At 44.4% G+C, this 22,237-nt stretch overlaps 1 protein-coding gene and 1 long non-coding RNA gene across 14 annotated transcripts in view; one reads left to right on the top strand and one right to left on the bottom strand.

The window, feature by feature from the left end:
- The window catches only part of CUX1 (cut like homeobox 1), a 268,818-nt gene that overhangs the window by 236,838 nt on the left and 9,743 nt on the right, over nt 1-22,237 (top strand). For 12 of the 13 annotated variants that reach the window (XM_080563174.1, XM_080563173.1, XM_080563171.1 and 9 more), the window contains one exon: nt 1,787-13,497. The exons of the other annotated variant lie outside the window; for it this stretch is intronic. In XM_080563174.1, coding sequence (XP_080419300.1) covers nt 1,787-2,504 — 718 coding nt within the window. In that variant the 3' untranslated portion in view covers nt 2,505-13,497. Of the gene's footprint in view, nt 1-1,786; nt 13,498-22,237 lie in introns of those variants that run through there. 13 annotated transcript variants of the gene reach the window in all.
- On the bottom strand, nt 12,906-21,652 carry LOC308180852. Its single transcript, XR_013941213.1, has 2 exons — nt 18,498-21,652; nt 12,906-18,326 (listed from the first exon to the last, which is right to left on the bottom strand). It is a non-coding gene; the product is annotated as an uncharacterized lncRNA (long non-coding RNA).

The raw sequence follows: 22,237 nt of genomic DNA, 5'->3' as shown, positions 1-22,237 counted from the left end.
GCATGAACACAGCCTGATAATCCAGGATGCATGCAACTAATGGTAATAGAAAATTCATGCTAGCACCTGTGGTCTGCTGTTAGGTGTATAATATTCTCCTAGGGAAAATTGCAGACCCCCTAAATCCTTCAAAAGTGTAGAGTCAGCAAGTACTGCTGAAATAGTCTGTTGCATTTCAAGCAAGTCAATAATATCATTAGCTTCAAACGCAGTATTCAGATGGTGTTTTGCATTCATCACATTTTTTTCCATTGTGTGCTGTTTTCTGTAGCAAGATCAGGGATAAATGAAAAATTCTTACAAGCCATCTGTGTTGGGACGGTGTTTTACTTGTCATCTGCAAGACCCTTAGCAATTCTCCCTGGTTAAAACCAAAATTGTTGCTTCCAGTCTGACAGATAAAGTTCTGCTAAACTCTCCCTTTGTAGTTTCGTCCTTGATCACAAGTCTTTGAGGCTGCAGACTGGGACCTGAACAGTGTTCGTAAGCTTTTACTGCTGATGGGGTGCTACAGAGAAAGAGTCGACTAGACCCTAAGATGTTTTTTCATAAACTGTTCAGTTGTGCTTGGGAGGATCATGGAAAATCCTAAGCAGAGAAGGAAGAAGGAAGGACCTAAGTTAAATGGCATAGGCAGTGTGTTTATGGGATTATTACATGCTTCCAGAAACAGGAGGCACAAGGTGAAACACCAAGTAGTTTTAGCCACACATGGAGTGTATTAATTTCCTTGAAATGCACTGCTTGCCTTGTCACTATTCATGTTCTGAAATCGATTTTTTAAATAAAAATAAGACAGAAGTCAGAGTAGCTTCTAGACTGACAACCTGCCAGAAGGCTGTGCTTCCCCGGAGGGGTTTCACAACGATGAACTTTCTTTCATCTTGGTTTCTCCTTGGTGGCTGTTTTTTCTCGATTTTTCTTTTCCTTGTTTCTTTTTTGTTTAAACAGATTGTGGTTCATTTTTTAGTAAAGTCTGGATTCTTTTTCATTTATAAGCTATTTTCCACTGGATCTACTAGAAATATATTCATATTTTTTAAAATCATCCCTTCTGGGGTCCAGTGTATTGTAAAGTTTCATGTTCCTGATGTCAGACATCCTGTGGGAATAGGAGACTGCAGAGCCTTTCATCTCTGTCCATGAAACCAAGTCCAGAGCTGTAAAAATTCAGCATAAAATTATGAATGTTACTTCATTTGAAATCATAAAGGAAAAACACTCTCTCGTTGGGTTTTCGCAAATCATATTATTACGAATTGATTATCCACATAACGTTTATGTTTTTGCTTTGTTCCATAATGTCTGCTCTGGTTATTAAAACGGGTAGTCATTACCATAAGTATGCTGGTTAAGGTCAGATGGGTCACTCTCAAAAACTAAGCACTGAACAGGTTACCAGAAACGGTATTCTGCTGAAAGCCCTGGGTTTGACCAACCTTCCGCCCACCGTGTTTCGGAGGAGTCCAAGTTTTGCAGCCTGGGTCCTTCCATGCACAGCAGGCTTAGAAGTGGGTGTGTGGCCAGGGAGAACAAAATTAAGAGCATCTTGACAATATTTCACATTCTTCCGAACGCCTTTTGCGCCAGTCCTTTGAATTGGAGCATGTGAGCTCTTTCACCACCCCAGCTTGTTGCAGCTGTCCTGTAGCCAAGGCAAACTGGCTTCTTAGGGAAGGGCGTTGCAAGTTTTTGGTGTCGGTACCCTGGGAAGGTGCGTGTTACGTGGCAGCGAGCCTTTGCGTGGCCACCAGCAGCCTCACCATCCCTTTCCTCTGTCTCCTAGGTCTCGCATCCGCCGGGAGCTGTTCATCGAGGAGATCCAAGCGGGAAGCCAGAGCCAGGCCGGGTCGAGCGATTCTCCTTCGGCGAGAAGCAGCAGAGCCGCTCACAGCTCGGAGGGAGACAGCTGCGATGGCGTGGACGCGGAAGGCCCACCTGAAGGAAAGCCGAGCGGTCCGGAGGCGGACGAGTACAGCAATGCAACCACAAAGTCTCAGGGAGGGCAAGCGGAGTCGGCTCTGGAAGCGGGGGAAGAGGCACTGCCTGGCGCCAGGCCTTCGGAGAGAGCGGAGCCGTTCCTCTTGGGAGCGGAGAGCCTGGAGGACACCGACGACGAGGGCAGGCTCAAAGCGCCGCGCCAGAGCTCTCCAGCGGGGTCTCAGCGTTCAGGAGAAGCTCTGGAGACACTGCCCAACTCCGCCACGGAAGGGGATGCCTCTACCTCAGCTGCCTCCACCTCAGTCCTTACAGGGGAGAGCTCCTACAAGTCAAAAGAAAGTTCAGAGAAAATCTCCAGCGTGCCAAGTACGAGTTCGACGCCGGCCGCAGGCTCGCAGAAAGCCAACTCTCTCCAGAGCTTGTTCAGCTTCTCCGAGGCCGCGAGCTCCAGGAACACGCGAGACAGCTCCTTGAGGAAAAAGAAAGCAGCAAACTTGAACAACATAATCCACCGCTTGGAGAAGGCCGCGAGTCGAGAAGAGGCTGTCGAGTGGGAGTTTTGAGATTAAAACTCACCCAACTCTGGAGAGCTGGGAAGTGAAACTGGACCTCTACTGGTTTTATTGTGTTGCGCACTTAACCGCCCTGCGGGCCACAGGGCAAAAACGCCATAGGCCAAGGTGCATATAGAAAACAAAAGGAGCGTTAAGCCCAATTTATGTTTGTGTTTTCGAGGAAGAAAACTGAAATGTGTAGTCGAGCTTTTTTGTACCCTGAAGTGTTTTTATTATTGCCCTAAGTGATTTCCACAATTTCTGGAATAACTCATACAGCTTTGCCTTGTGCCCTCCTCTTTGGTGTGGGCTTTAAAAAAAAAGAAAAACGTTTAAAAAAAAAAATCAAACCCACATATTAAAAGGGGGCTTTTTATCTGCCATCTAATGGCTACAGAGCGATAATACACTATTATCTTCTTAAACCAGGAAAAAAGGGGAGATTTTTCAAAAAAAAAAGAAAAAAAAAAAGAAAGTTTTTTGTAGCTGTTCAGTTGCCACTAAGAGATTGCACAGTCAACCGACTCTAAACACACTAGTTTGGATTCCTACATATTTTCAAGAAAAGAAAAGAATCTTGTTGTTTGAAACTTTGAATTAAAAAAAAAAGAAAAAACACATTTACTCCACATATTTTTTAACAAAACAAAAAAAAAGTCACATCAGGAAAATATCTTAATTTGTGGTAGCTGACTTAGTGTTTTCTTGTAAGTGAAATAGAATATTGACACGTAGTGCACATTGTTTCATAGCTTTAACTGATTCTGGTCTTTTGCAGACCAGAATTTGTTTAATACACTCCATTTTAGGCCAAATCAGGACAAAAAAAAATCTGAATCTAGGTATTTTATAATCTGCTTTTTAACCTCTAACCACAGAGCACGCTGATCAGACCTCATATCTAGGAGGTTTAGGAGACAACTTAGAAACAGCATGTACTTGATCATTTCACTTGGTTCGTAGTGTACAGGATTTCCTTTCAGTAAAGTCAGATAGCTCAAAAAAACGTTGGCCAGTAACATTTCAGCCTGCTACTTCGGGGACGTATTCTGTAACCCGAAATGTTCAGCTTACCTGGAACCGATGAAAGCGTAGTTCATGTGTACGACTGCTGTCACACACCACTAAGAGGGGACTGGAGCTGCCTCAGATAGAGAAGTTTTCCTGCTGTAGGTGGCCATTTACTGACTCTCTTCCCACCACAAGCACTGATTTTAAATATGTTTTAGTTGTGGGAAGCTTATTTTTTATGTGGAAAAATAGTACATGGCAATGACCAGACGGGCTCTTACCAGGATGGAAGCAGCCCAAACTCCAAACCAAAACGTTCATGCTCTCGAGTCCCAGTCTAGCCCATTCTGCCCTGCAGAAATACAGCCTTTTGCCATTTTTTTATGCACAGGTTAGGGCTGATCAAAGTACAAATCAAATTCTAACTTGTCTCTAACTCCTCCTGTTGTCTATATGTATATGCGTGAGCATAGAGGTGCGTGGAAGGATGTGTGTGTGTGAGTGTGTGCGTGCAATTTTATACGTCTGTGTATTTTCTTACGTACTTGTGCACACATAGAGTGCATTACTGCCACCTTTTTTCAATAAGCTGTTTTATCAGTTATGGCTTCTACAAGTTTGCTAATTTAGACTCCTTTATTGCCATATCTTTAAAACTAACAATAGATGATTTCGGAATATATATATATATATAAATATATATATATATAATTTTTTTTTGCTTATTTATAGGTGCTGTATTTTATTATCTGATTGTTAGGAAGGGATGAAAGGGGGCAAATATTCTTTAGAGGGATAGACTGCCGGCAGTATTGGGTATAATTTACAAGATGTAGTTGTCATACTGTATATTATTGATTGAAGACTTTTTGACCGTATTGTGTATCATTGAACTTTTGTCTTAGGTCAGCATCTTTTTGATGACACTTTAATGGTGCATTCATTACTTCTTAAGTTTAATTAATATTACTTTTCTGATTTTGGGGGAGGGAGGGATGGGGAGAGGAGTTCCGACTTTAAAGGTATGTTCCCAATATTACACCTCAGTGTGCTTGTATTAATTCATTAGTAGGATTTTTGACTGTAAGATGTGAAACCACATTTCTTGCATGATGTTTTAGAACTTATGTATTTCATTTACAGTCTCTTAACATGCAACAGCAGCACTTAGCGCAAGTTTCACAAATTAAGAATCAGTACACTAAAATCAATCCTTTTCATGATTAAGAAAAGAAGGCTCTAGGAGGCTGAAAGGCAGGGATTTGTTTCCTCTTTTTACTGCTAGCTGTTTCAGGGTACCTCCTTGGGTATTGGGGACTTGTGATGCAAAACTAAAATCGAGGAACAGAGAGAGCAACGGCCCCTTTCTGTGATGAGCTGAGGAGATGGTCTGTAATAGCAAACACCAGTGTGTGACAGCCCGTACTGGAAGCGATTTTGGCTTCTTATCTGGAGTGCAGTTAGTCCACGGGAATGGCCAGCGAGGGAAATAATGTGGTGAAGCAAAGTGTTACCTCTCTGTATCTGTACAATGGTCTGGTTTGACGTAAAAAGCACAGCTCCATCTATAAATGCGCGTCCTGGTAAAAGTACGCCTACCTTAATACAAGTCATAACAAGATGCGTCTTCAGCCATGAAGCAAAACTTCTGACGAGAAGACAGAGATATTTTATGTTCTGAATTTTTGTCTTTATTCTTCGGTTCAGGTTGTGTTGTGGTTGTTTGTTTCTTTAGGTAATTCTAGGCAGTACATTTGCCGGTCTGTTTCTACTGTCCTTGTCTGCTGATTTGAGATCCAGGTGCTTGATGCAGTCAAGTGGTTACTCTCAGCTTTCTCGATAGGGAGGTTTTGTGGTTTTTTTTCTGTTTGATCATTTTTTTAAATTAATATTCCCCAAACTGTTCTTGTGCCTGTGTCGATATAATTGCATTCCATAATGCTTACTGAGAGCTCTTGCTGCATTATCCGACAGCAGAACTGTATTCACAGGTTGAACACAAATGCAGCATTTAAGGTCGATCTCTCTTCTTAATAAGCAATACGTAAGTGCCTTGAAACTTGTATCTTTTTTTTTTTCCTGTTTGTTTTTAGATTGCTTTTCAGGTTTCCACTAGTTCTTTAGGGTTCTTTAGCATCTGCCCAGTTTTTAATGCTATAATGGTTTTTAAAATGCATATCTGTAGCTTGCCCTAGAGGAAATTTTTCTGTTATAACACTAACTGTTAATTCTAAGCTCCATTATTACATTTGAATCATGTAATTTTGCTGGATAAAGACAGCATTCACAAGTCAGAAGTCACTCCATCCTGCCAAGGGTTGTCATTGGCATCTATTATAAAATTAATCAAATCAAATGCTGTCAGTATTTCCTATATTTTTGGCACTTTATTAATGGCTTAGCTCCTTTTGTTGTTTCATATTTAATGATCTGCGTTGAATGTGGATTAGCCTGCTGAGATGCTGTGGGGGCAGCCCGGCCGCCCCGCTGGGCGTCACTCGGGGTCCCTTGGTGAGCGCCTCGTTCAGGGCACGGGCAGACGGACACCCTCAGACCGAGCTCGTAGAGTTGAAGTGATGCTCCCAGCTGTTTGTTCCCGATTTTTAGCCAAGGTCACAGCTGCTTTTCTGTTCCATTGGAAAGCAAAACGGATTAGCTTGAACTACTGCTGAGATTCTCTTGTTGGAGATGAGCTACCTACTGGCTTTCCGAACGGGCAGAGACCTCCCTGGTTCAGAGACTTAACTTCAGCAACACTGAAAGATTTTAGCTGTATTTCTGTTCTTGCGCGGCATTTGAAAGTAACGCTTTTAGGAAAAAATATGTATTGGAGTAACTTTTTTTTTTACGTGATTAACAGAAAAGGGCAAAAAAGTTGCAGGAGAAGAAATGCCAGAGAGTAGCACTGGGGCTTTTTATGTTCTTCGGTCACTGCGCGGGAAGGCGAGCGGTGTTACAGAGGCACAGGGGACCTGGGGCTCGTCCCAAGGCATGGTCATTTTGCAGAGCACGGAGCCTGGGAGCAGAGCACTCACTGATGACATTTCTTCTCCCAATGGATGAAAGCACAGATAGTTTTCAGAAAAGCTGTAATGCCAGAGTCTATTTTGTTCTGATTTGTTTCTCGAGGTTCTTTAAAAATAGTTTTATTTTCTCTTTCTATATCGAGTTCTATCCTCTTCTAAAGCTGTGGATGAAGGGCCCAGGCTATTTTAACAAAAATACCTTTATATTGCAGCAAAAATTGTCGTTTTTTCTTTCTGGATGGTTAGGAAAGGCAAAAGGTGTAATACTTGTTTAGGTAAAAGTAAGGGAAGAGTATCCCTTGGCAGAGGGGTCATCCAGTGTGATTTTCAATGCACTTCCGTATTTGAGGATACAAATTTCAGATGACAGGATTGCACGTTACGATTGGCAGAAATGGTTCTAATTACAGTTGTTGTTGATGCCGTAAAATTCGACCATTTTATTTATTCATCTCTAAAATGTCTCTAAATAGAGCCACGTTTTAAAGGAACCTTTATCAGTGCACTCTGTCTTTATCATGAATTAGTGAATATTCAGTAAAAAACTCTTTGCTGTAATAAGAAAGATCAGTCATATAGTTAAAGAGAAAAATATATATTTACATGTGCCTTTCTCATTAGGTGAAAGATCCTCACATTAGTTTTATCAAACTTGTTCATATGGGAATGGTGTAGAGAAGGGGGTTAATGAATGCGACAATTCTATGCAATATTCTCTATCCAATTACGTAAAAGTTGCTGGTTTTCAGTCCTTTAATGGGAGTAATAGTAAGCTATAGAGGTGCATCGGTCTGGTGGTAACTCAAATTAGAAAGGTGATACATTTACCTAAATTAGGGTTGAGGGAGATCTGACAAAGTAATATACTGAAATAATGGAAAATGGTAACAGTGATTGCAGTCCCCACTAGCACAGTTGCAGTCAGAAGTCTGTCGTTTTCCATCTTAAAATTACTAATTCCAAGTATTCTTAAAACTTATAGGAAACAAAAATTCTTCTGGCAAAAACAGGGCTGGTTAGAAACAGGAAAAAATAATATTTTGACCATGTATAAATTATGAGAGTACATGAAAAAAAAAACGTTGGTTTTGGATACTTCCTTGCACTTAAATCCAAATCAGTTTATTTAAACTTAAATGTTGCAGTAATCTGGACTAGTGCCTTTAGCAAGGTTGCAAAGAGATCAGAAATGTTACTTAGCAATTTGTTGCAAGCTGAAAGAAAAGCAGTTTGTTGCATGCAGATGGAGGGCACTATTTTTGCTTCATTTGTGTCTTTTTAACACGTGAGTTTCTTAAACTCTCTCTTCTTACTTCTTGACTCTGTACATATCCTAGAGTGTTTTCTGTCCTAGAGCCACCCTGTGTGGCTGAGTCCTGTGCTGTGAGTGTTTCTTGAAGACTATCAGAGACACAGAAGAGAAGTTGGTTCTTACGTGGGGGGGGAGGGTGATTTCACATTCACTAAAACCAAATCATGTCTTTCCCGGGAGTGAATTGGGTTTTGACCCTGCTGAGACAATTTGCTCATATCTTCTTACTCCTAAATGTGACTCACGCAGACAAAACAGCTGTAAAGCAGTACTCAGTTCACACATACATTGGCCTGCTGCATTCCCCTTGCACTTTCTGTTGCCCCACTACTTGAACATCAACATTTTCTTCCTTTGTGTTGCATATACAATCAACTTATTAAAAAGAAAAAAGAGAGAATTTAAAAATTCTGTACAAAAAAAATATATATATTATTTTTTTTCCAGCGGTTTAAAATCTTGCTGGATGGTTTTGAATTGCAAGGAGAATCACTGGCTTGGAAAGCACAAGATCTAAGTTTCTTTTCTGGCTTAACCTTCTCAGTTTGAGAAGTGACCTAGTGGTCCCTGTCTCCTTCACGTATGCGTTTGAGCTCTGAAATGTAGAAATATTATTTCACAAATAAGTTCTTTCCTCCCTGTCCCTTTTGTGGGATGTATTGACTATGCCATATGTAAAATATAGTTAATAATGAACTTTAAGGCAAGACAAGCCCTTTATGCTATGCCTAGGGACTAATCCTACATGACCAGGTCATGTACCCTACCCCGTTAATATGCAAGGTTATAAAGTTTCTATGCTCTGAAGGTGAAATTTATCCTTTTGGAGAAGGTTAGCGTTAGGCCTGTGCACTTAAGTTTTTAAAAAAGCCTTAAAATAGGTGTGTGAGTGGTGCCATCTCTCTCCTCAGGGATGATTTTCCCCCCAGTCCAGTGGTACTGTGGCATACGGGATGCAAGTTGTTAGTTGTAAGGTCATTTCCCAGCTGAACAAAGTCATTCATTGAAGTTTCATTAGTGAGAACCTCTGGTACAGCCAACGACCAAGGGCACCCACTTTGCCCACAACCTCTGTGTCAAACCCCAAACCCTTGGCTGTCCAGGGAAGCGTGCATTGCTACAACTAGTTTATGAATGAGAAAAAAATGGTCTGATGCACAGGGTTGGTTTTTCATTACTAGTCACAAACATGTTGAGACACAAAAGTGCTTTAAAAGGGAATGTCCCCTTTTAAAAAATTAATGAGATTATTGTATTTTTCCTTGTCCAGCTGTTCTACAAAGGGCAATTTCTGCCATTGTTCAGGCTTGCTTTACTCGTGTGATGCTAGTAGAAGGGTTTTGCCACAGTTCTGTTATTTCTTATGACCAAAACCGTTGGTTTCGTAGTATCGTTTCTGGTTGTCTGTTGAAACAGACACATGCCAAGAATGATTGAATTCCTGACCATAGCAAAATAACATAGGAAACAGTACAGCTAAAGTAGATGGCTAAAGTCCCCACAGTATCACGTCTTTGACTTTCTGTTTGATTCTTAGAGACACTTGTACAACGTAGTACAATCTTCATCCAAAGATCCATGGAAGTGGAGAGTCAGGCCAGGAGTTCCCTGCTGCTTCGGTGACACACTTGCTTGTGGCATAGTTACTGTGTAATTCTGTGGTAATGTTCATAACAGCACCATCTCTCTGTTGGTAACAGGAATCATGGCATTAAGTCGTGTTACATCTTCTGTCGATGCGGGTAATGAATATGCATTTTTAGGAGTTGTTAAGTGTGTGTATGTACATGATTCCAGTATGGGAAGCCCCCTGTATGTATAGTATTTACATGCTTGGTCTCGGTGGGGCAGTAGAATTGCTACAGCCAGAACCATGAAATCATTTGGGGCATAGGTGAGTGGAGGCTTAAAACTACGCTGTATCTTAATGCATAGCATGCTATTTTCCCATTTGTCAGATCTAAGTTCCGTGTTGTAAATGCAGGATTATCCATCTGAGAGGTCGGATTTCTTGAGATATGCAGGTTCAGCTAACCTGGGGAGGGAGAAGATCATGTTCAGAATACATAAAAATAATTCCGAGGGTCTGAGATGTGCAAAAGCCAGGTAATTTGAAATTAAGGGTCAAACTTTGTCTGTAACATCCCGTAACAGTTGGTGTGAGGGTTTTGCTATGATGTGGCCTAGGAGAAGTTAATATGCTAGATAGCTGCACAAGTAAATTATACTCTGCTGTATTTATGTACAGTGGGAAGATGGAGAGTAAAGAATTTTGCCATGTATTTAAACAATTGCAAAAACCACTGATCGGTAAATTTAGCCAAGTAACAAATACAAGCAAGTGGTTTGTTCTTGCTTTCCCTGAGCTGAATATTCAAGTATTCTTAGGAATGAGATTGAAATTCTCTACTTCACAGTTCCTCTTGGAAGCCAAGTGCTGTGTTTTCAAGAGAAGAACTAAAGCTTGGCACTTGACTTGCTCTGAAGTACAATCCTATCTCCAAGTAACTAAAAAAAAATGTTTTCTACAATCAGTCCTTCAGTCAGACTTCTCTGGCTTTTGTTAGTTTACATTAGACCCTTAGTACTATTTTGATGTATTATTTATGTGAGTAAATTATTACTAGCTTTAAAAGTGTTTCCAAAGTACCTAGTTACCTCTGGATGCTGGTACAGGCTCTGCTGCGAGTGCTTGAGCATCTGGCTCCTAAAGGAGACGTGTGGGGAATAAGCAAGGTCACCTCTGTGTCGTCCTTTTCTTTTTCCTTGAGCAGGGCTTCCATTTCCTTTCACCTCCTTAGGAGGTGGGGATCATGGAAAGGTCTTTTATGGGGGAAAGAGGTTAGTTTAGTTCGAAATGGTTTTATTTTAATTCAACAGGCATGTCATCAAAATCCTGTACGTTACTGCATTTCCCATTAAGTTTTTAGTTCTCGCTACTTTCCTAAAATGTAGTCTTTAACAAACTTTCTGTACTTGGAAAGCTATGTGCCTTATTTTCTAATCTCTTCGTGGAGAATAATCTAAAGCACAGTGATCTAGATCGCAGCATTCACAGCTTTTCACTTGGGTGGGGGGAAAGCAAGCGCCAACCAAGGAGCACTTGCGTGGCCCAGCGTTAGTTGCCCCCTTGCTACTGAGCACTTCAAACACTGTGCGTTAAGTCTTTGTGCAATAGAAATTCTCACTCTGCCTCTGGAGGCCCCGTCCACTGAACCCAGGCGAGCGCAAGCACTGGTTTAGAGAAATCGGGTTCCTGACGAACAGCCCTGCCTGGCTTGGCTCCAGCAGCACGGAGGGTACAGGCTTCGAAAGCCCAGCATTGCCCGGTGGCGTTAACGCTCCCAAGGCCCGTGCTGTGCCCGCAGGTCTGTCCGCATTCAGGAACCGCTCATGGGCTCCAGCCCTCGCTAACTGCTACGTGTCCTTCGTGCCGTTGGGAATCCATGCTGTCTGTCTTGTCTTCAGGGCTGGCTGTGGGGGCCGAGGCACTGTAGGGTCAGTCCCGTCGCGTTGGGTCTGGCGAAGCTCGGGCTTCCTCCCACCTGCATCCTCAGCCCTCAGCAGCACTTCTGTGTCACGCTCCAAGCTTGCTCTCTCTACAGCATCATAAGGTGAAATATATAAAGGCGGTTTGTAATTAGGAAAACAATCTAACATTTCCTATTTATGAGATTAATTTTAACAGTTTCTTTTTTTTTGAGGTTTGTTTTTATTTGATACAAACACAACAGGAGTATACATATCCCGTGAGCAGACACTGGAGAAAGTTGGATGGAGTGGGGTGCTGTCGGCTCGTATCCATATCATTGTGCCCCTGTTGTGTTTCCTAGAGCAATCATTTTTTTAAAAAAAAAAAAGTATTTTATCTAAATGCCTAATAAATAATATTATTTAAATAGTTTTAAAATAATTTAGGACTGAGAATAAGAAGCCTCAGTTGTGAGAGAAGAGACTTAAAATATACAGAGAGAGAAAATACCCTTAGCCTCCTAGAGCCTCTACTGAGAATTTCATGAAGATGCAGTGCCCCTTTGTCAAAGTACATTGTGATTTACTCGCGTGTTAATTTAAAATGAGAGACTGGTTTCCTGTGATGTTCATCTTTGTTGGCATATGTTTGAATTTCTGAATTCAAAGCTGATTTTCTTCTCATTCAAAGTTGGTCAAGATTTAAAACAAAAAAAAAAAATTAAAAAAAAAAATCCAAAAAAAAGGAAAAAAAAGAAAAAAAAAACACCTGGTGCAGCAGCAACTTTTCCTGGTGTGAACTCTGGAAATGCACGTTGTAAATTGATCTTTGTCACGGAGGAGTTGTTTAAGTTTTCTTGCGGTGTGGAAACACGTTCAGACAGGCTGTCCCTGGCTAGGTAACGCGTCACGAGTGAGCGGGAGAAAAGCTGCAGAAGCAAAAATGAAAACCGTTGCGCTAGAAATTCCCCCTGCTTGCGGCGGGGGAGCGCGTGTCTGCACGAGGGACGAGGGACGGGGCAGAGGGCCGCCGGTGAGCACCGAGCTGGCCGGCCCCACGGTAAGACCTTACGGTGGGCAAAGGGGGAAGGTGCTGAGCTAGTTGCAGGGCACATCACCACTTCTGTGGATTTGGAAGCAAATTTGCACTTTGCCTTTCGAGGGTGTCCCACTAAAAACCATCAGATGCATTTCCCACGCGAGGTTTTTTTTTTCCTTTGACGTAGTCTGAAAGAAAAGAAAAAAAGGCCCTATGGTAACGATTGGATAACCTCAGCAAAGAAAAAGCTTGTTCCTGTCAGAATACTCTATGCATTTCTGTGTTGCAAAGCGTTTTCTGCCGTTCCTTTCACAAAAGCGGGCACTGTGCGCCCCACTCGCTGGAAATGCTCCGCGAATGTCAAATGTACGAATTTGGACGTTAATTCCAAAGCAGATGGAGGCTGGCTGGGGTGGGGGGGATTTCTTTTTTTTTTTTTTTTTTTTTAATTGTTTCCCTCATGTCCCTTTTCATTTTTTATTAAAAAAATTAACTCTTTGCATTTGTGCAATAACTACTTGCCATGATAATGGGCAGACCTTTGAAATGCCCCGACTACTAACACAGCACAAGATGAACTCAAACAGAAAGTGGTGTACTTTTTCCTGAGAACTTTTTTTTTTTTAAATAATAAGCTCAGTTTTTACCCCAGTGTATTGTGGTGTCTTACATTTTTAGCAGTATTTTATATTTTTTCTGTAACGCACTAAGTCTTAGATGTTTTTAGAGCTTGTTTGTTATATTCACAATCACAGATTAAAAAAAAAAAGATCCTCACAAAGACCCAATTGACCAAAAAAGTGTCATTTTTTGTACAAGTAGCTTTGAGAAGCCCACATTGTGTTGCTGTGACTCATCTTTTGTAACATTTTATTTCTTGGTATTTGTTTAAACATAAAAAGTAAGAGTTTATATGGCTGGCAGTAGCAGGGAAGCGCTCCCTCCGTCAGCAGAATGGCATTGTTTCTTCTGTCTTTGTTTGGTTAGCCATATAATGTTTGTTCTCAGCACTGTACAACGGTCCCTATATGATATGGAGAAGCAATATCACTGTATGAAACTCACACGATGTATTATTATTATTATTATTCACTAGCACCCTAGGTGTGATAATTGAAGTAAATATCTTTTATACAAACACAATTACGCGTGGGCTGTCTTTATTAAGGTGAGACCTGAGTCCAAGCAGCAAACATTTACATTGGTGTTCTGACTCTGTCAGTAATGTCCAGGGGAATGAAGGGGCTGGATTCGGTGGGGATTTGTGTTTACCGTGGGGACAAAAATGTACATCCCGTGTATCAGTTTCTGAGGGGAGAAGGGAGTTGTTTTCAATACTTTCTTTAAGTGTTGGACTTCCAAAACGTATCCTTTTTCAGTGAAATTCAAGTGTTGTCAGTGAGAGGTGCACACCCAGCTTCACGGGCAGAAAAGATGTGTTTTGAGTCTGAAACTGCAAGGGGGATTGTGCTGAGCGCCAGAACAATATTATTAGCTAATTAAAAAACAGACAAAAAACAGATTAAAGAAATTGAGGTCAGAAGCGCTTGACATTCAAAAATGAAAATGGATACTTGGCTCACTCTTTATTTTTACAGATACTTTATCTAAAGATGAATTCATCTTTTAGTGCCTTGTAAGATGTTGTTCCTTTAAATATACTGAGTCGTTACAGAGAATTTAAAGTTTGGTCTTGGTAAAGAACTGATATTTTAACCCATCAGTTGAATTACATTTTAAAAAAACAGTAGAATAAACCTCTAGCTTGAATACTCTGGTTTTCAGGTAGCGTGTGTGTGTGCGTGCCTGTGTACTGCTCTTTTACCTGGCCTGCTGTGTCTGCTTTTTGAATTGTGTTTTTTGAATTGGAATTTATTTTGAAGGAACTAAGTTTACTTTGTCTCTTCCTTAACTGCATTAGGTATGCACATTTCCTATGTATTTTTTGCACCAGGCTGTAAGCACATTTGCTGTGTCCTAGGCTGTTTCCTACGGAGTAGGACATGCTCAGTGTTGCGGGAGGAGTTTTGGAAGCCCAAGTTGGAAATCTGCTATAGTTTTATCCCAAATGTTAAGCTAGCTATCCTGGAGATCGTGTAGCTGGGGCGGGCTTTCCCCACATGCTCCCTTCCCTCCAGGTACTGCAGGGACCCAGCCAGCTGGTTTCACTCTCAGCCCCGTGGCGCAGCGTCGGGTGCTTGCTTTTGTTCTCCCTCTTTGCCATCTTGAGCTTTGATAAATCCTGCAGGAGTGGGTCACTTTAAAATGGATCGAACGTACTGTATAATGCCTTCATTCCTTTGTAAACGTGTGCTTTCTGTTTTTGAAATGTCTGACAGGTTGTTCCACAGGTTGTAAAGGTCCTGGGCTTAACACTTGTTTTTCCTAGTCCTTAATGACCAGTCACACTGTTGATTGCTATAAATGGCATTGTCTTGTATAATTTTATCCTAATCGCTTTAAGCTTGATGCTGAACACCTACACTTTTATAGTGTTATGACTCAAGTTGGTTAATCTGCATATTTATAAGTCACACTTTTCTTTAGGTATGGCGGTATTGGCACTGACATACTAAAACCATGTTATCATTAAAAGATGCCTTATACTTGTGAAAGCACGGACCTGGTAGTGAAGAAGGTGGAGGGGGTTTGGTGTAGCTCAGAATCATGCACCCAGTATAAAACCAGACTGACCTCTTCAGCTTGCATCTTCAGAAGTTTATTTCTGGAAACTCAGAGGGTAACCAAAACCACAGGGACGCATCTCAGAAGTCAGGAGCAGATACCTGGGGTATTCCATGGAGGTAGCTGGATCTTAAGCCACAGCTTCATTTGGTAGCCCCTCAGAAGGATGTTGAAAAGCCCTTTTCAGAAGGAGAAGCATGCGGTGCATGATCCCACAGGCACTTCATGTCAGCACTGTGGCATGCCTGGGTGTCAATAATGTTTCAGCTGGTCGATAGCTGCTTCTGGAATTAGGTGCTGTAGCAAGGGTGAGATTTTATACTACAAGCATTTGCTGAGTTAATGGGAGAAAGCCTGGTTTGTAGTGTCCTTATGTACGGGACTAAGTTAGCACCAGGGGAGCAGATCGGGGCCACAGGTACTGCCCATGGGCCTGCTCCTGCCCTGCAGCCAGCCAGAGGCGGTCTGGCTTTCCATGACAAGGGGACATCCCAGCAGGTGAGGGCCATGCAAACAGCTGGCGTGGTGCTCTTGGGCCCCACTTATTTCCATTTCAAGCTGCTATCATTTTCTCCTAAGTGTTTCTGTTTTAATGGAAGTGCTGAAGAAATTGTGTGCTTGCCAACAGAGGGCTTCAGAAAACATGATTTGATTATAGTAAAGCATTTTATTTTCTTTTTGCTCCAAGCTATGGGAAACTGATAAGAAAATTCAAACTGTTTTCTTGAACTCTTCCTAGTTACCCATGTAATTATCTTAGTACCCTTGGAAATAAGCCGCTCCTCTATGAAATCTCTCTCCTTACAGGGTGAATTTATTAAGTGGCACTGTGTTTCTTTTCTGGGGGCTGTTTATTTTGGAGTGGCTGGGCCAGGAGGAAGAGAAGGAGAAATCCCTCAACCCTTCCCTTCCCAGCAGGCCCTCAAAATTCCAGAGACATGGTAAAAGGAAAGGGGGAAAAGGAGGGGAGGGAGCAGAAATCGTGCCTGCAACTCCTCCCCCAGCAGCTGGCAGAGAAAGGCCAGGAGCTGGCGAACAGCTCCTTAATGACAGCCCAGGGGCGTCAAAATGATCCATCCCTCAAAGTGTGGGGCCCCTCAGTTTTTCAGGAGCCATTTTTCCCCCAGGCCTTTAGGTTTGTGCCCCTCTGTGTGCAGGGAGAGGTGGGCGTTGTGGCTGGCCAACTCGGGCCAGGCCGCGGAGCAGTGTAGAGGAGGCCGCCTTGTTTTGCTTCGTTACCCAGAAATCAGGCCTTGGGCCATGAGGTGCTGTGAGGCGGGCCCTCATCTCACTCCTCTTGCTCTTCCCCAAAGTTACCTTCACAGTTGTGTCTAAGGGCACTGTTGAAGTCTGCAAGGGAGTCTCCTCCCGTGTAGTGAGCATAGCAGTTCGGGTGAAGGGCCTTTTCCCTGTGCTCCCAACCCTTTGTCACCTGGGCAGAAGAGGTCTCAGCCTTTGTCCTCAGGCTGTTAGGTGTGATCTGCTTCCTACTGTCCCTATTTTTATTGTCTTTTTGACAGTACGTGGACGTAAAAATAAGGCTTGTTCTTCTTGCCTTGGCTAGTGCCAGTCCTGGCCCTTGCCAGCCAGGTCTGCGCACCTTCTGCATGCAGCCCCAGAGGACATCGCTGAAGGTTCTTGATGTCTTCTCCTGCAGCCTCTGCCTCTGAAGAGCAATCATTGCACTTCATCCTTGGAGCTTTCCCAGGGCTGGTAACAGTGGCTAAAGATAAGGTAGATGGTGCCTAGGAGTTTCATGTGGCTTTTAGAGATGTCATCATCCCTTTCTGTCATCTTTTTTCTTTTTTGTTCCTTTTGAGAAAATGTGCAAATCTTGTGGCAGGTACAGAGGTGATAAACGAGGACAGCCTGATTACTTCTGGTAAGCAAAACTGCAGGCCAAGATGATTCCCAGACTAACACGATCTGGGCACGCTGGCTACTACAGGTGCTCTCAGAGTTGACTGAACTTTCTTCCCTCTGGAGATCTCTAGAGAGGTTACTTCAAAATGTCCCAAAAGACCAATCCTTGTGTGACTTCTGTAGTGTTGGGCTTTCTGGAGCACTTGACTTGCATCTCCGCTATCTTTATTCACTCTTAGGAGATTCTTGGAAAATATACACCCTTCGGGTGATGGTGGTGTTCCTTCTTTGCTTTAGGAGGTGAGGTGGACCTCAGGAAACAGCTTGGCTGGGCTCCTCTGCTCCAAGCTGCTCATTAGCATTTACTTCTGAGCAGATTTGCACCACAGAGGACCCACTAGATTTGAGAGGCAGGGCTCTGACGCCTTGCAGTAAAGAAATGTTAAATCATCCCTGCCTTCTTATCCTGTTTCTCGGCCTGCTGACAGCTCACAACAACAGCAGCTCCAAGGAAGAGACTTTGCATAAAGTTAAGACCAAATAAATGGTCCCCATGCAACTGTGGACCATGCAGAAATGTTGTCCCACACTACAGAAAGGCCAAGATGGAACTGGAACTGTTGAGGTGTAAGACATGAAAAGGCCTTCAACAAGACACTATTGTGAGAAGGATTTTGGCTGTGATCTTTTGTTCCTTGGCATCTTCATAGACCAGAAGAGGACACAGAAAATCATCCAGGACAGAATCTGCAACATATGGACACCGCCCTCTCATCCCTTCAGCTACAAAACGCAGGGTCAAGTCATCTCCCTGTGACTCGCCTGGAAGGGGAGCAGGACTTTGGGCAATAATAGTACTGTCTTTTTCAGACTTCCTTAAAAGCCAAATGCCAAGTATTTTAAAAGCCTGAAATTGTGCCTTAATTTATGTATAAACCTGGGAGCTCTGGCATCAGGTAGAAGAGGAGCTGAGACTTTGTTGGCTTAGAAATTTTCATGGGAGACAAATGCCAAAAAGCCTTAGCATCTGTTTCTGCATGGGTAGTAATGACTATTTCAACTTCTGAGTAACTGTCCTCAGCAACCCGGTCATTAACCAGAGCGGCCCAACGCAGGGAAAGGCTGAGCGAGCTGGAAAAATCAAAGGACCCAGCTCCTGCTGCTTTTTTTGGATCTCGCGCCTCGTCCTGGCGCACTCAGACACCAGTGTTTGTGTTGAGCGAGTCTCCGGCTTTGAGCCTGGGTTTCTCAGCCTTAAAGTCAAGGCAGTCCAAGACTTGGTTATCTTACCATCATCTTCCTTCCAGTCAATAAAATAGGCTTAAAACCTTTGAAGTACTGGATTTCAATGCACTACAGTTGACTTCTGAGGGTAGATTTCAAAGAAAGCTTCAAGCATGCCACATCATTTCTCTTCTTGTTTTCTTATATTTTTACAGTTATGTAAATCCAAGGAGGCCAGACAGTAACAGAGGCAGATTAAAAAGTTACCACGAGGCAAATGAGGGTGTGAACGTGCAGAGCATCAGCTAATTTGCAATAACTGCCCATGTGTGTGCTCCTACCCTGCAGATCCCTTCAGCAATATCACTTACCTCTCATTTCCTTCGGGCTAAGAGGATTCACATGAGCAGTTACTGCAGTCTCTTGGATGTGTAGCAAGTTACAGCCTATCTCACCCCAAGGTGATTTATTCATCTGTCTGTATCCTCAGTAATCAAGCCACCATCTTATGGAAAGATTGCCTCTCATTTATTTATGTCTGGCCTTATAACTTCAAACTAAGTTGCTAGTATGTCTTAATTCTCTCCATCTGTGAAAACAGATGCTGTTTATTTTGGATGATTTGCCAAGGGAGTCCGATTGCTGGGGCTTGTTACAGGAGTCAAAGTTGCTGTTGCTCTGTGGCAGCGCTGGGCTCGCTGGCTTCGGGCGCTCCTGAAGAGCCCCTGCATCTGCCGGGCCTGGAGCTGCCCGCAGCGAGCTGCAGAGCCTGGCGCCTCAGGATTTTTCCTCGATATTTGCTACAAGGATTTTCACTTGCAGCTCCTGGAGGCACGCGAGATTGGCCATGTTATCCAAAATGGAAGTGTGAGAGGCATCTAAATCTTTTATTCTCAACTTAGGACCGTTTGTTTTCTCTCTGCTTGAGACGCCGCACGGCCTGTCTGCATGGACACTTTGCGTCTTTCCAGAAGCACGCATCTCTTGGCAGTGTCACCTGTGGCTAAGCTCCTCAGGAGGCTGGACCTACAGGAGATTGCACCAGACAGATATTGTATTTAGAGCATATGGACTCAGACAAGGCTCTTTTTAATCCCTCATTCGGTTTTGGTCAGGATATGATGCATTTCAAGAGCCTTATCAATATTATTCTTCCTTCCACGCAACCATTCTTTTGCAAAGGGCATGGTTCATTGCAGAGGGCCTCATCACCTTCCCCACTGGGGTTAGGTATTTCATCAGGTCAGATGCTGAGTGATGCAGAAAAGAAATCAGAAGTCTCCCTTCACCTATCCTGGGGGAGCTGTGGCATGGCAGAAAGATCTGAAGATCCAGCAGCTGAGAGATGAAGAAGGGAAGGCAATCAGGGTAATCAGGCAGAAAGGGGACCTGGGCTTTCCCATCCTTGCATCATATGTCTTCATGATTTTATTCTAGTGTCTGCTTACTGTAAGCTCTGTTCAGTACCTCTGTTCTGTGCTACTTCATAAGTTTCTTGACAGCAACAGGGACCCTCGCAGCTTCTCCAGGTCAGTTGTGCAGGCTGTGTGGGAGGAGGCCTGTGGCTGACGGTTTGCTGAGAGGTGCTTCTCTTCGAGTCCAGGATTCCCAGGATGGTCCTGCAGGTGTGCCTGCAGGGCTGCGGTGCTCAGGTGGTAGCCTAAGTTCAGCGGCAGGTAACCAGAGGTTCATGGATTTGCTCAGACCCCAAGTTTGTGTCGGCAGAATTTCTGGCAGCATGGTTACAGAGACACCATGAAACTCTTTAATGACCAATGTGTTACTGGCCAGCCAGGCCAGATGAAAGCTCAGGACTTCTGGATCAGCGTCACGGAGGTTTTGGATTAGGAAAACCATGTCCCAGAAGGTTCCAGTTCACCCAGCCAACTGCTGATACCATCGCTAGTGCCCCATGCAAAACCCAGTCCAGCTCCCATGTGCTCAGCCACCTTGCCACGGACCCGAGGAAGGTGTAAGAAGGGTTTCAGCACTACTGCCACCTCGGGTACTTGCTTTCTGGGTATCGGGTGGAGCTGGCAAGGAACAACCAGACCTCCCAGTGCGGCACCAGGCAGGGCTGGTGACTTCTGCCTGCACCGGGCCGTCCAGTTGCTGCATGTCAATGCTTTTATTCGTAAAGCCATGTCAGGGCGAGGCCTGGCACGTTGGAGATGACTTGTCTCTTGCCTGAAAAGTCAGGGACGAAGAATTTTGAGGATAAAGACACAGGGTTTTAAAATGCCGGTTTCCTCAGGTCTGTCACCTGCTTTGTCTCATTATCTTCTGCAGCACCACTCAGTCCTCCACAGCGTTTGAGGTATTTGCACATGTGAAGGGTCAGAGCCAGGAGGAGACAAAGGCAGATGCTCTTTGCTCAGCCTTGAAGCCTGGCGTGACCTGGGGAATGCCTGCTGCTGCTGGAGGGGAGTGCTGGTGGCCTCTGCCCTTCCGAGCAGAGAAAGTTGTGATTTAAAAAGCTGCAAAGAAAGATACTAGGGCAGGGGGGTCAGAGGAGGCTCCATGCACTTCTGTATTAGACGTGGTTCCTGTCTTTTCTGTTTTCATGGCCCATTTGTGGAAGAGTGGCAAAAGCCTTGGAAGTGAACCCTGGGGGAGGAAGGACACAACTTTTCTTTACGAGTGGGAGACGAGTTTCTGTGCTGACCTTTTGCTCTCCTAAGCAAACTGTGAAACTCACCCCATGCACCCCAGAAGCAAAATGACCATTTCAGAGAGAAACCAGGGAGCTGGGCACCAGGGCTGGGTCTTGCAGAGGGGTCTGGGGCAGGGTCCTTGCCCCGCTCGGGCACGGTGCACCCGCAGCACCATCGGCCCCGTGCGTGCCAACTGGGGCTGCCTTCCGCAGCGCTGGGCCCCACTGGGCTCCCAGCTTTGGCTAGGGAGAGCTTCCCAATTACATTTTAATGCAATTTTAAGAGACAGTCAATTAAATAATTAACCGTAGGGGAGAGGTTTTCTTCTTTCCAAATCTTGTTAATGCAAGCATTTCGCATCAGGCCACCCATGCTTTGGGAGCGCGGGGTGTTCCCCATTGCTTGCGGAACACTGACCTCCGGTGGGGCTGCTCGGCTAGTGCAGCTGCCGGGGGGCTGCGCAGGGCTTTTTGCCCGGGCCTCCAAAAAGCAAACATGCAGGGGGAAAAGACGAAAAAAATAAAATAAAATAGTGCGTTGTATCTGAGGCATGTGACCTCTCCCTTTCCCTGAAGACAAGCTCGGTCCCTTATGGATAAAGTAAGAATCGCTTTTTGGAGAAAAAGGGGAAAAAATTGCACTGGCACAGCTTGTGTTTTGCAGGAAAGCAGCGGTTGCTTGGGCATGATTTCATCCGAGCCCCATCGCTGGTACCCTGAGCCCAAATCCACCAGCATCTGCAGGGCATCGACCCAGCCCCTTGCAAGGACCCCGACCTACAGCTGGTTTTGGGGCTGGCAGGATCGGTGGTGGTGCCAGCACGGAGCTGCACGCCTCACACCTTCCCTCTCAAGTCTTGGGTATGGGCAGGCGACCCCCGGGCACAACCCTGCCCTTGCCCCCCAGCACGGCGCTGCCTAGCTGCTGATAAAGGAGGGGTTTTGCCTCCCAGCTGCCTGGAATCCAGGCTGATAATTACAGCAGGAATTATCAGGGAGGGACTGGCACGGCTGGGACCTGAGCTTTCACCCACCTGGAAATCCAGGCACCGAGGGACGTATCCTGTATCCCTGCAGCAGGGAGGCTGCTTAGGGTATGGGTTTTACTTGGGGGAGCAACTGGAAGGATGCTCCTCCATGGAAAATCAGATGGGCAGGGACCTGGGGGCCGTGCAGCCTTCACCTGTGCCATGGGGCAGGGTTGGTCCCCTCTGAGCCCAGCCCCGGAGACACCCCCTGTCCTCATCACACCGAGACAGGCTGGGCGATTGCACTTTGGAGCACACCAGGGATCACTGCCGTGCTCCTGCCACCCCAAGAAACAGGGACAGAGCCCTGAAGGAATCGGGGTCACTGCCCGCAGGCTGGCTTTGGTGCCCCAGGCAGGGATCTCTGCCCCCTTCTGGAGTCCCCTGGGTGCAGCGAGTGGCGTTGGGGCACCCCCGGGTGACGGCCCCG

Source organism: Anser brachyrhynchus, assembly GCF_964034855.1.
Source record: "Anser brachyrhynchus genome assembly, chromosome: 20".
Classification (NCBI taxonomy): Eukaryota; Metazoa; Chordata; class Aves; order Anseriformes; family Anatidae; genus Anser; species Anser brachyrhynchus.
The sequence above is the reverse complement of the archived record's forward strand: the minus strand, read 5'-3'. Positions and strand labels throughout refer to the sequence as shown.